General features: G+C 44.2%; 1 protein-coding gene across 1 annotated transcript in view; it reads left to right on the top strand.

Moving 5' to 3' along the window:
• The first annotated feature begins 2,280 nt into the window (after positions 1 to 2,280).
• Positions 2,281 to 14,280, top strand: part of FECH (ferrochelatase) — a 38,484-nt gene continuing 26,484 nt past the window's right edge. The window contains exons 1-3 of the mRNA XM_082667743.1: positions 2,281 to 2,413; positions 7,224 to 7,350; positions 13,359 to 13,478. Of these exons, the coding sequence (XP_082523869.1) occupies positions 2,347 to 2,413; positions 7,224 to 7,350; positions 13,359 to 13,478 (314 nt within the window). The 5' untranslated portion in view covers positions 2,281 to 2,346. The remainder of the gene's footprint in view (positions 2,414 to 7,223; positions 7,351 to 13,358; positions 13,479 to 14,280) is intronic.

Here is a 14,280-nt window from a genome sequence, read left to right as displayed (position 1 = left end):
ATTTATGTACACGTACATATGTGTATATGTACATATATATATAAATCTCATATAGTTTTATAAATTTCTTTAGCCTTTCAAGGGCTTTCTGGATTTCTTAGTAAAACCCGTATTTAGAATTCACATCTTCTGATTTAAGGGCTGTGTTTTCCTATCAGTTTTGAAAAGGACCCATATAAAGCATGTTTTATCTGTTTTCACTTCAAAAGAACATAAAAATTTACTCACTGAAAAGCTGTTGTATTTGATGCTTTTTGTAAGAAATAAGCCATAGATTAGAAATAACAAATGTCCTGAAGAGCTCTTTGGGGAAAAATAATGAAGTTCTGTTTCCATTTGTAACCTATGAGTCTTAATATGTGTGTCGGGAGGTTTTATACATGAGTATAATTTTGAATGAGTTTTTTAAGAGTCAGTAAAAGGAAAATGAATGAAATGGTGCTGATTCATGTTTTAAAATGTTATTATGTTGATATAGTTAATAAAACATGGTTTGTTAGTTCCTTTTTTTTTCTGGCCAGATACAAATTTAACTTGCCCCAGTGTTGATTACATGAGATTTGGCACCTTTATGCCTTGTCACTAATCATCAGCATTTCCCTGGGAGGGACCAGAAGACCCCTGCTATCTCCACTTAGCAGGAGCGGTGCAGCACCCGGGATGGAAGGGTGACTTACCCTGAGCCTCCCGAGCCGAGAAGAGCCCACATAGCTCAGTCCTTAAAAACCCTGGGCTTTTTCTACTTCTCTGGCCTTGTCGACACTTTTTCCAGCACAGCATTTCAAACTGTAAAGACGTTTTGTGTAGTTGATTTAAAAGCAATGGGTTTAGGCTTTAGGTAGAGGAGTATATTATCTATAAAGATCACCTCTTCAAAGGGCAAATTAAACTAATGTAATTTTCATTCTGAGAATGGAGAGCTAGCAAAATGTATAGGAAAGCAGTTGATACGAGGAGCAAGTTTTACTGTCTGTTTCTCGGGAGACATCTCTTGCCTGATTTGAAGATCGTGTAGATAATATGAAAGGCAATCCACTTAAGTTGACATTTTACACCAAGCTGAAAACCAGAAAGAGGACCCACTTTAATAATAAATAAACGAATTCAATCAAGAGCATACATTTTAGCTACAGAAAACTGGTTTTGCACTCAATCTAGACTCCATTTTCCTGGAATGTTCCACGTGGCTTGCCCCCTTACTTCCTCAGGTCTTTGCCCAAATGTCAGTGAGGTCTTCTCTGACCCATCTATTTCAACTTGCACTAGCCTCCCCTCCCTCATCTCCCTTACATAGCTTCATTCTTTCTAACGCTCATCATCACCCTAAATACTACATATTGTGATTATTTTCTGTCTCTCCCCTAATCCCTATGTAAGCCCCTTGTCTGCTCTGTTCACTGCTGTTTCCCCAGTGCACACAGTAGGTGCTCAATACTTGTTCAGTGAATGAAAGAATGGTGCCTGACACCTTTCTATTCCAAAGGTTGGTCTTGTACTTCGAGACGCACTGAGCATTAGGGCCAGATGGGCGGGCAGAGGTGTGGGAATGTAGCAAGGGCTAGAAATGCGGGGGGCACCTGTTCTGTGCGCGGGATTGGGGCCAGGCAGTCACCCTGCGAAGGTGCACAGACATGATACTGACAGACCTCACCGTACCAGCCCACCAAAAAGTGTGTTTGCCGGACTGGCCTTCACTTTTCCTAATGCTATCACGTTAGCAGCCTAATGTTTGCTTTCTGGTCCCAGCTGTGAAACTCTGCTGCATAGAGATACTACAGAGGAACTTAACAAGTATGTCATGAGTGTCTGATATAAAATAATTCCTTTTCTCATTCTGAAAACAAAGCAAAATAAAACAGGGTCGGTACAGTTGTGCTGTAACTAGGCCACAAAACTGGAGAATTGAGGCAAAAGCATTGTCATATGTAAGTGATAGTAGTGGAAATGTGAAGAAAGTTCTTTGCGTTGTCATGGCTGCAGTTCCTGCCTTGATCAGGTGGGCGCATGCAACCAGGGCGTTCGTTCAGGGCGACCCGCACGGATTTTTGGTGGTTTGGGTGGAAGGTGCCAATTGCACAGCCTGGGACCCTTTCTTACCCTGGGGACCTCGCTGCTGCAGGGCGGGCTCCCGGGGAGGGGCGTGTCTCTACCTGGCCCCGCCCCTGAAGCCCCGCCCCTGCCCGGCACCAATGAGCGGGCGCACAGCATGGGCGCAGGGAGTGGCCGCGCCTGATAAGGAGGCGTGGGTGGTGGGTGCTGAGGTCTGCTGCTAGCCGTTGGTGGGGCCCGCGCCTGGGTGTGCTGCAGCGGGAGGAACCCAGGTCCCGGGCCGAGGCTGCCCCGGGAATGGTTTTAGTCAGCACAAACATGGCTGCGGCCCTGCGATCTGCGGGCGTCCTGCTCCGCGATCGGCGTAAGTGGGGCTGTCGCGGCCGCCGCCGAGGCGGGGACAGCGGGCAGCTGGCGCCTGGGTCCCCGGGCCTGGGAACTTTCAAGGAGCGGCGGCGGGCTGCGCAGGAAGCTGCCCGCGGCGGGGCGAGGGGCGGAGAAAGGATCCGGAAAGGGGCGCTCCACTGGGAGGGGCGAGAGTGGGTTACGTGGGTCCCCCGAGGACCCTGAGAGGCCGCGGGGAGGGGTCCCGGAGTCACATCGGTCAGCTGGGTGGCCGTGAGCAGTGGCTGAATTTCTAAGAGCCTTAGTTCTTATCTGTAAAATAAGAATAATGATAGTCGCAGGATTGTTGTGATTTCGGGAGGCAGAGTGTGTTAAGGGCCTGCCACAGAGACAGTACCGTTGGCATCATTATCCTCATTATCACCATGGGCAACTACCCTGGGGTTCCCTCTCTGGTGGTGGAGGTCACACTGTGCCCACTGCTGCCCTGGCCCCTGGCGTCACCCGGTGCTCACTTGTCCTTGGCAGCAGGACCCACAGCGGGGCAGCTCAGGCTAGTATTTTCTAGAGATATTTGGAGAAGAAATAAGACCCATGGACAACCTCACACTTTTCTGATACAGACGTGAATGTAGGTTGTGTCCACAGGATGAGCGGACGGGACTCTGGTTCAGACACACCTGGCTGGGTCACTAGCTCTGCAGCATTCCTGTGACCCCCCTGAGTGAGGCTACCTCATAGGCTTGCCGTGAAGATTAGCAGGATACAGGTAAAGCCTGTAGCACAGTCCCTGGCACACAGTAGATACATAGATACCTCAAAATGTTCAGTTATTATTATGTAAAAGGCTGCCACCTACTAAGATGCTTAATTTGTATATTTGAATGATGACTGGACACAGACCTGACTTATTTTTCTAAGAAGTTCCCTAATTCATCAATCTGTCACCTACTGAAAAGGAGTGGAGAGTCCACTCTGAACCTCCATATCTTATTACAGGTGCCTTTGTTGGAAAAGTAATAAGGACCCAGTGTCCAATGACAATCAGGTCACTAAGGGCAGTGGGAGACGAAAGACATTATCTTTTAAGAAAAGGAAGCACAGTGCCAGTAATGGGGCTGAAAGAAGTATCAAATTAGTCTTTTCTTTCACTGACCCTTCCTGTGGCAAAGAAAGTCTGACAGGCTCTAGAGTTGAGGTCATAGAACAATATGAGAAACGTTAAATGCTTTGTTGTCCAGGTTATAAGTAACCAAGTGGAAGGATTCAGAAACCACAGCAGAAGTAGATTTGAAGTTCAATTGAATTACAGACTCTGATTTTAAATGTAGTTATAATACTTTATCTTGTTTTATATGAAGGGATTAACATCTGGGTTAGAAAAAATTGAGTAGTATTTCTCAAAATGAATTCTCAAAGTAGAAAAGCAAAGTTTTACACTCTATGTTTTTAGCATAGTACAGAATTAATAAGAAACTCCCTAGTATATATGTATATAGTATATACGTATATTTTAGAAAGTTAATAGAATAAAGAATTATTGTTTCTTTGTGACGTTTTCTTTCCAGATTTTTTACGTTAGGCATATATGTCTTTTGTAATTGGAAAAATCAAATCTAGAATAATAAAAAAGAATATCAATGTTTAAATTAATACATGAAAACATTCTGGCTCCATACTAGAAAAATAACAATTTTTTTCTTAAGGCCTCCCCTCGCCAAGTGTTTATTAATAGTTACAATACAGAACCTTATTTCTGTTAATTTTTAAAATGATACTCATGTTTATAAGGACCTTTTGAAATAATCTTCATCTGCTGTGTGATAGAAAAGGGCTGCATTAGGTACTTGTGTATCTTGTTTTCTACCCTCCCACGTACCACCCCCAAGCATCCAAAATATTAAATAATAGTTTTGGAGAATCACTTGATACCCATGAACTTCTTAAGTCACAGGTATACTTTTGAATGATTCACCTATTGGGTGTGTCCAGGAATTAATGAAGTTTTGTTTTCTTACATCATCTTTTCTGCATATCCCTTGGTTTTATAGCTTTTATTGTTTGTAGGCCTTCCAAAGGTAGACCAGTTGTCCATGCCAAGAGTAGGGTTAGAGTTACCTGGTCTTAGTTCATAAGTGGGCAGATCCTTAGTATTGAGTGTTCTTACTTCATGCATTGTGCCAGACACTGTTCTTGGGGCTGGACATAGATTTTTAAAAATTTTCCTAATCTTTACAACAGCCCTGCAAGTTTGGCCTTATCACTGTTTTACAGATGAGAAAAGTGAGGCTTGGAGTAGCTCAGTGAGTTGCCCAATTACTGTCACACAGCTTGTTTGGTCCTATCTGGAATTTCTGCTCAGATCTCTCTAGCTCCAGAACACACTACACCACACGATGCTGCCTGTGCCTTTGAATTTCTCTTAAGCTGTGAGCTGAGTGCATTCAGGAGTCTCATTTGGTTCTTTGAATAATTACTTTAAACTTATTTAGCTAGATTAGCACTAATCATTTGGTAGGAGATACTCTGTTTTTCTGGAGTCTTCAGATCATCAAGGGAGAGGAGTGTTTTAGAGAAGTCCTTGAGAGGTGGGTGTGTTAACCCTATGTCCTGAGCAGAAAGGATCCATCATTAGCATCACCTTCTTTGAGAATTTATTTAACCTCAGAGAAGAGAATTTTGTAAGTAGGGGGCATGGCAATAGTTTTCGGCAGCTTGAAAACCTACCAGCTCCCAAACTGTACTAAGCAATGCTAATGTACTGGTTGGAGACTCTAGTCTCATCCTTATTCCCCACCCCTACCCCACCCCCTTTTAAAGTTTGCAGGAGGAAATCTTATTATATTACCAGCAGTCAAATTATGTAATGCCAAAGTTCTATTCTGATACCCCATGGAATCTGATATAACCTCATTTATATAAGGAATTGCAGACATCGCAGCTTGATTGAGAACCTGGTTAAATCTCATCGTGCAGTTCAGAATTGAACTTGTCTGAAATAAGGAGATGTGAGTTGGTTTGAGACTTCATGTGAGCGGAATTGAAGTTCTTTATGTCAATCTTTGCACTTCTGCTTTGAGTTAATAAGGATTTTTCAGCTCAAGCTCACGTAATTGGCTCTGTTGGGAATGTGCACAATCTGGATAGTTGGAAATCTAAGTGGCCTGGAAATATCATTCTCCTATATTTTATAGACCTGCTAGGTGATAAAAAAAAAAAAAAAGAAAAAAATCAGAGAAGGTGTAGTCCCTATGCTCTAGACACTTACCAAGGAAAAGAATACTGGTACCAACATATGAGGCAGGCCCTGTGAAGAGTGCTGCACTGCCTTATCTGCTGTAATCTTTACACGGATGCAGATAACAGGGTTTCACCATTTTACAGCTGGGGAAACTAAGGCTCAGAAAGATTATAACCCAGCCCCAGTGACATTACTAGTAAGTGGCAGAACTGGATTCAGAGTCGGGTCCGTTGGTCCACAGCCCGGGTTCCTCACCAGAACACCTTTGACTCGTAAGTAGGAGGAGGGTAGAAGGAGACTGATCTCAGGCTGGTTTCAGACCCGCTGGTTTGAGACTGGGGAAGGGAGGTTGTGTGTATACTGCGGGGCACGGTAGTAACTACTGTCCTGCATTTTGCGATCTTGAGTACCTACTGTGTGGTTTCAGTTTAATTTCACTCTGTGTTATTTAAGGATGAGTACCCTTCATGCTATAACTGGGTATGGCCCATGGACTCCTCGATCCAGATAGGCTCTCCAGGCCCACAACTAACTTTGTGGTGCCCAGGACAAGACCCGTATACAGCAAGCTAACAGACTGTGAATTATGTTCTGTTCTGCTGTGCTGACAAGTAGACCTTGCTAACGGCCTGGAAGGGTGAACTCTTGAACTCTTCACAGTTCCTGCAGAAATGCCGCGGCCTTGAGAAAGTTGCCTCGGGCGGGCAGACTTCCCTGCTTCTCTTCCCACTCCTGGCCTGCCCGGCATGGTGAAGAGTCTTGTGCATACTCCAGTGTGTGTGTATGTTCAAGCTCCATTCTTGACCCTATGAACAGCCACCAGTCGGCTACCCTTCAGATCAAGAATTGCTTATACTGATGGTGCGATCTGCCGTCAGGAGGATGGATGCAGGAAAGAGGCCTGTGCCAGACCCTGGAAGTGGAGCTTTTGGGGCATGGAATTCTGAGGTCCTGGGTCCTGGGAGCCTGGTCAGGAATGGGGGGCATGGACTCTGGGGGTCCATGAATCCTTGGCCATGCAGATGGCATACCCCATGGGGCAGGGTGCAGAAGGAGGCGGACCAGAATCGGCCCTTGAAAGCAGAGCACCTCCGTCCCCCGGCCCTTGTCAGAGTCCAAGGGCAATTCTGGGGTTCTTAGTTCTGGTACTATATTGGAGAAGGCTAGGAGGCAGACATGAGATCTGTGCAAGTGGTGGAAAACTGGCCCAGTTTCCACTCCTTAAATCAGTGTTTCTTAACCTTTTCTGCAGGCTCCTCACCTTTCATATGAGCAGTATGCTGCCGTCATAACATGCATGATCTCATGAGGGATCATGTCAAAAGCGGCGGCCAAGGCAGTGAGAGGAGGTGTGTGTGGCTTCTAAAAAGCCTCCATGCAAGTCCTGCAAGCCATCCTAGGGGACGCCATCCCACCCCCTCAGAGAGGTCTTAAGAGCCTTCACCCGCCTGCAGTGAAATGCTGGGGAAATCACCTCTGCTGTAGCATCTCTATTAAATTTTAGATCCAGGAATTATGCTCTGAGGACCTCTTCAAAAGCAATTACTTTCCAGCTAGATTTCATGCTGCCACTTTACTTTTGTCACAGTGGTATATGGTGGCTCAAGGGCCTGTCAGCCACGGAGGTGCCAGTCGAGTGCAGCCACAGCAGCAGCTGCCACAGAAACAGTCCAACGTGCCAGAAGCCCCAGACCTCAAGTCCAGCCGGGGAACAGGTACGAGTCTAATTTTAGGTACTAATAAGGATTTCTCTTTCTTGACGCAAACACCGGTGGATACCAGCTACCTAGGAGCAGAGGTGTTGGGAAAACCCAGCATGTAAGGAGTGGTATGTTATTTTCCTGGCTTGCTTTCAATAGCTGTGAAACTTATAGATTGCACCCCCAATTAAGGCTTTAAAAGTGTTTTTGAATTTTGATAGATTTTTTACATTTTCTGTTAAAATTTTTTTCCCCAGCTTTATTGAGGTCTGGTTGACAAATAAAAATCCCACAGGGCTTTTGTTAAAGGACACAGAGTTGAGTACAAACAATCTGCAAATCGTGTGGGAATTTAGTTTTGGAATATGTCCCATAACAGAAATTATGTGTATGCTGGAAATACGTTTATGAACCTAACATGATTATACTTATGAAATACATCTCCTGTGCAGGAGAAGGAATAACGAACCCACCAAGCATTTCTGTAGTAAACTGTTAAGGCAGTGAATATTATTGTAAATGCCATAATGTGATTTACAGTTTATTAAAGAAACAAAGTACGTTCCCTACCTCACCTCTGCTGTTTGCGGGTGGACGTCAGCAGGCATGGCGTTGCTACTGGGTGTCCTCTTCAATATCAGAGGCCACAGCTGTTTTCAAGTCTTCCTCTGGTACAGAGGCAACAGAAGACTGCAAAGGTCGCTTTTTAGATGAGTACACAGATAGGAGTAATGCACTTTAACACTGGGCAGAGAGAAAGTAGCTGTGAACCATTAACGCCTTGACCTTTCTGGTAGACCAGATGTTCCACGAGAGCTTTACAGCTTTGAAAATAGTCATATTTTGTGTTTGTTACTTTTAATTGTGTGATCCTGGGTATGATGATGGAGCACTTAGTGAACTGAGGTTTGTTGGGGATACGGCAGTAGTGTGGGGTCCCAAATCATCTCCTTTTGACTCTCCGGCCTCCTGAAAAACCACACGTGGGAAGGGAGACAGGAAGCACAGACACTGTCTCCATCCTGGGGGCATGCCCAGCAGGACGCCACTCCTCCTTGCCCCCCACGGCCCCTCTTTTCTCACCTCAGCCATAGTACAAAGTGCTTTAAGTATTTAGGGTTTGGGGTAAGTATTCGGTGTAAACTGAAGAACTGATTGGACGTGGAACCCTGGGAGAAAAATTATTTCATTACTATGTTATCCTGGTGGCAAAAGTCAACAACATAAATTGCCTTAAGGGCTTCCCTGGTGGTGCAGTGGTTGAGAGTCCGCCTGCCGATGCAGGGGACACGGGTTCATGCCCTGGTCTGGGAAGATCCCACATGCCGTGGAGTGGCTGGGCCCGTGAGCCATGGCCGCTGAGCCTGCGCGTCCGGAACCTGTGCTCCGCAACGGGAGAGGCCACAACAGTGAGAGGCCCGCGTACCGCAAAAGTAAATAAATAAATAAATAAATAAATCACCTTAAGATTAAATTATTAAAATTGAATAAAAATCTAAAAAGACTCCCAAATTCTAGTAAGTAACTTTATATCATATTTATACAAAAGAAATCGGTTCATTTTAGAAAATACAGACAGGAAAAAAAAAATCACTGATAATCTCACCACCCAGTATTTTGTCTCTATACCTGTATCTATTAATATTTACTCAGTATATATTTATCATAATGTGATAATACTACATATATTATTTTTATAACTTCCTCTTTTTATTTAATGTCTACCACATAACTGTAAAAAGTCTACATAATTTTTATAGCCTGAGAGTATTTTATTAAATCTTAATTTATTTATCCTATCTCATGTTATGGGGCACATAGGTTATTTCTGGGTTTTAAATATTAGAGATGATGGGGCTTCCCTGGTGGCGCAGTGGTTGGGATTCTGCCTGCTGGTGCAGGGGACACGGGTTCGTGTCCTGGTCCAGGACGATCCCACATGCCGCGGAGCAGCTGGGCCCGTGAGCCATGGCCGCTGAGCCTGCGCGTGCGGAGCCTGTGCTCCGCAACGGGAGAGGCCACAGCAGTGAGAGGCCCGCATACCGCAAAAACAAAAACAAACAAACAAACAAAAATTAGAGATGCTGAAGTGGTGAGTGTCTTTGTGAGTCATTCTGATGCCAGATATGATGAAGGCCTCGTGCTGCTTAGTGCTCAGACTACTCTAGACAGTGCTACACTACAAATTTGTCCTCAGAGGGCTGAGTGGTGCATGTTTTCAGGCTTCGTGGGCCATTTGGTCTTGTTTGCTGCTATTCACCTCCCCCATCATAATGTGAGAGCAGCCACAGGTGATACGTAAACAAATGACTGGAACTCTGTTCCAATAAAACGTTTTTTTTTGTTTTTTTTTTGTTTTTTTGTTTTTTCAATAAAACGTTTTTTTAAAAAAATTAATTTATTTTATTTATTTATTTTTGGCTGTGTTTGTTTTGGGTTTTTGTTGCTGCGTGTGGGCTTTCTCTCGTTGCAGCGAGCGGAGGCTACTCTTCGTTGCGATGTGTGTGCTTCTCATTGCAGTGGCTTCTCTTGCTGCAGAGCACGGGCTCTAGGTGCACGGGCTTCAGCAGTTGTGGCTCATGGGCTCTAGAGCGCAGGCTCAGTAGTTGTGGAGCACGGGCTTAGTTGCCCCGTGGCATGTGGGATCTTCCCGGACCAGGGCTCGAGCCCGTGTCCCCTGCTTTGGCAGGCAGATTCTTAACCACTGAGCCACCAGGGAAGCCCTGTTCCAATAAAACTTTATTTACAAAAGTAGGCAGGGGGTGTGTGGGCAAATGTGACCCATGGACTGGAGTTTGCCAAACCCTGTTCTAGAGGCAGCATAGATCCTCTGGCCAGTTACATCTTGGAGATTTAATGAAGAGCTGGGATTTGTTTTTTATCTTGATGATGACTTTATATAGTAGAATAGAATTAATCTGTTCCTTTGTTAATGATGAGCTTAAGTTTTGGTTTGTCCAGTTAATAGTTCAAAGGAAAAACCTCATATTTTGAGAGTGCAAGAATATAAATGGCAAAATGTGGCAACCTTTTCAAATGAGAAGCTTTCAATGTGTTTGCCGTACACGCTTTTACATTCAAACAAGGGGAACTTGACCATTCAGACTTTGGTGTCAGATGTTCTGTGTCTGGAGGGGAGAAGAGACAGCAACCCTTGACTAAAGCTTTGCAGTTCACATTCGGGAATAGAGGGATGTTGGACTAGGGCTTCCTAATGCACCATTCGTCATGCACAACGCAGTTTTGAATTAAGGGCAAGCGTATTTAGGTATTTTCATGTATAAGATCAACATGTTGCAAAACATGGGTTTGCAGGGTAGAGTAACATCCCATTTAAAGCCACTCTTGTTCTGAGCTCAGGTGTTATAGATGAAAAACAGTTCTAAATCCTGTTTGCACATTGATGCCCTCTGTGGCTTAGGTAAGTCTCTTAGCGTGGGGTTTCTTAACCAGTAATCTGTTAACTGGCAGCAATCCATGGAAAAATGCACTTAATTTATTGTGAGTCACAGCTTTTGAGGGTGAGAGACAGAATCCCAGAACACCAGTGGCCTAAGTAGAAAGATTAAGGGAATACTACAATTTCACAATATAATGTATCTGGAATTTTCAGGTATCAAGAAAACAAAACACCAGTTTGTTAATTCATTGATAGGACTTCTGGCCGAGGGGGTAGAAAAGTTATGGAACAACAACTTCAATGTGGTTGCTTGGTTTAGTAAAAAGAGATTAAACCCCTTTCCTCTAACACAGTGGTTCTGAGCAGAGGGTGGGATGGGGGATCATTTTTGTCCCTGGGACATATTTGGCAATGTCTGGAGACATTTTTGGTTGTCACAGCTGGGGTAGGGTGTGTGCTATTGCCATCTAGTAAGTAGAGGCAAGGTTGCCACTAAACCTCCTACAAAGCACAAGACAGTCCCACAACAAAGGATTGTCCAGCCCCCAATGTCAGCAGTGCTGAGGTCAAGAAACCCTGGCCTAAGACAATGATGCGAAAAAAGTGAATTTGCTTAATCTATATAATGGAGTCTAAATCAGAAAGTCCCTGAGTTCATTGTAATGCAGCACTTCCCTTTCCCCAGAAATTGGTTCTTATTTTGAAAACTTAGGCTGAGAATTCAGATTTCTACTTCATCCACCTATACTATGTTTGATCAAGAAAATGGTTTCTACTGGTATAAATTTGACACACTCTGTTGCCTAAAATTATTGCCAAACATTATTAACATTTTTTTAAAAATTACAATTAAAATGTCATCATGATGTCATTAGCTCTAGAACACTTTAAGAGCAATCTTCCAAACGAGACCCATCTCAGCAGGATTGCTGTGGTCACTGCATTAGCTAGAGGTGGTCTTGGCGTAGGAGATTCGGAAAGTAGCCCCCTCGGCATTTGTAACAATGGTGTTTTAAATCGACATCAGGCTGCTTGTTCCTCGGCTGCTTTATCAAGAGTGAATGGAGAGGATACCCATACGTTGGATTATTATTCAGCCACGAAAGGGAAGGAAGTACTGATTCATGCTACAATACGGATGAACCTTGCAAATTTTATGCTAAGTGAAAGAAACCAGACACAGAAGGCCACATATTATGACTCTATTTCTGTTAATAGGCAAATCCATAGGCCCAGAAAGTAGATTAGTGGTTGCCAGGGGTGAGGGAGAGGGAGAATGGGGAATGGCTGTAACGGATAAGTGGGGTTTTGGGGGCTGAGGAAAATGTTTAGGAATTAGATAGCTGTAATGGTTGCCTAACCTTGAGCATATATTAAAAAACACCAAATTGTACAGTTTAAAATGGCAGGTGCTATGGTATGTGAATTGTATCTAAATGTTTACAGTGCACAAAAAGAAAAAAAAGGATGAGTGGAAGAAACACTCCTCGTCCTTTCTTTTCCCCACCGGCAGCCTCTTTCACTCCTGTCACAGGAGGAAAGACAGGCCCGCAGTTCTCCACGCTCCCATCTCAGGCTTTGACCTTGTGGCTCCGACCAGAGTCATGGTCTTCTGGTGGCTTCTGGGTCCTGCTCTGGCTCCATCTTGCCCCCTGGCTGGTTTAGGAAGAGAGAACTCATCCTGGCCTGGCTCACTTCGGCGGTGCAGGCCTCAGAGCAGCTGTGGATTTTATAAGTTTACATTTTTGCATAGTCCTTTTTACAAAAAATTTCCCAGAAGCTGCATGACTTTCTTTTTGTTTCCTTTTGCTCATCCAGTGGTTGATTCTTTAGCCTGGGACTAATTTGAACAATTCAGAACAGTGTTTTACAGGAATTACCTAAGTAGTGGGTTTTAGATGAGGGATGGCGAGGTGAGTGTAAAGTGAGAAACGTAGTTTATCACAGCAGGGGACACTGAGCAGGAGTAAAGGCAGGCTCTGGAGAAGGAAGCAGAGTAGCAAGAAATAATTTAAGCCATTAATAATTTAATAATTAACTAACGAGAAGGGAGTAAATAAGGGCTGATAGTTTACTGGGGAGGTTTAAAATTGTAGGGAAACCCACGGCCCCTCTGTGTAGAATAGAACCTACCGTTTGTGCCAGCTTATGCTGAATAAGTACTTTATGCACTTAATTCTCAAAATAACTTTTTGAGGTAATTGGTGGACTCTCTATTTTACAGATGAGGAAACTTAAGCTTGGAGAGATCAGGTAACCTGTGTAGGCACAAGGCAGTCATATGAACAAGTGTTTCAGCCTCAGGACAATTTTAGGTTTACACCTAGACCCTCAGCCCCCAAAGAATGGGGTCTTTGTTCAGGGCTGACAGTTTAATAGAGGAATATTTGGAGCCCAGGGCAAGTCCAGGGACAGGGATGGAGCTAGACGGTGAAGGTTAGAGTCTGAGCTGGGACCTTGGACTGTGCAGAGCTGGAGGCCTCATGTGTTCACTGTGATGGCAGTGAAGAGATCTGTAGCTTTTCATCTTTGCATTGAACAGATTAGATGAGAGTTTGCTAGCAGAAACAAAATTCTACCCTAGAAGTGTTACAAATCAATTGTTGCCTTTTGATTTATGTAGGAAGCCGAAAACTGGAATATTAATGCTGAACATGGGGGGCCCTGAAACCGTCGGAGAAGTTCACGACTTCCTTCTGAGGCTCTTCTCGGATCGAGACCTCATGACACTTCCTGTTCAAAAGTAAGATACATGTAAATGCCTATACTTATCCATAACCTGTGCAGTGCATTTTGCCTTCCATGTATCTCAGTTCTGTAGTTAAAAAATAAATAAATAAACGGTTTTAGTGCACATCTGGTAGTGCTAGAGCAGCATTCTTATTTTCTATTAGTTATGAGAAGGCTATGATGTAAGAAGAATTGTAGGGGATAGAGAAAGCAAGTTAGCGAGGATTCCCCTTGGGCCGTTTCCTTCCCAGAGCTCTGGAAATTGCAGCGGTCTGGACACAGCTGAAGGAGCTATAAAGATGTATTTGTACTTTGTACTTAACTAACACTCAGGGAAGCAATGAGTATTATTCATTGGTGCTGTGGAATTGAGTTCTTGCCGTCCTTCTTTCCTTCCTTTCATTCTTTCCTCCCTCTTTTCTTTCTTTATTTTTTTTTGAGGTATGATTGATATTTGCTGTATATTTTGATGTGTATGATTGAGTTTCACAATATCTTTTTTTAAAAATTGGAGTATAATTGCTTTACAATGTTGTGTTAGTTTCTGGTGCACAGTGAAGTGAGTCAGCTATATGCATACACATATCCCCTCCCTCTTGGACCTCCCTCCCTCCCACCCCTCTCCCCTATCCCACCCATCTAGGTCATCACAGAGCACCCAGCATAGGGTTTTGTTTTTTTTTTTTTGCTGTCCGCGGGCCTCTCACTGCTGTGGCCTCTCCCGTTGCGGAGCACAGGCTCCGGACGCGCAGGCTCAGCGGCCATGGCTCACGGGCCTAGCCGCTCCGCGCATGTGGGATCTTCCCGTACCGGGG

This window comes from Grampus griseus (genome assembly GCF_964374135.1).
Source record: "Grampus griseus genome assembly, chromosome: 12".
Taxonomy (NCBI): Eukaryota; Metazoa; Chordata; class Mammalia; order Artiodactyla; family Delphinidae; genus Grampus; species Grampus griseus.
The sequence above is the reverse complement of the archived record's forward strand: the minus strand, read 5'-3'. Positions and strand labels throughout refer to the sequence as shown.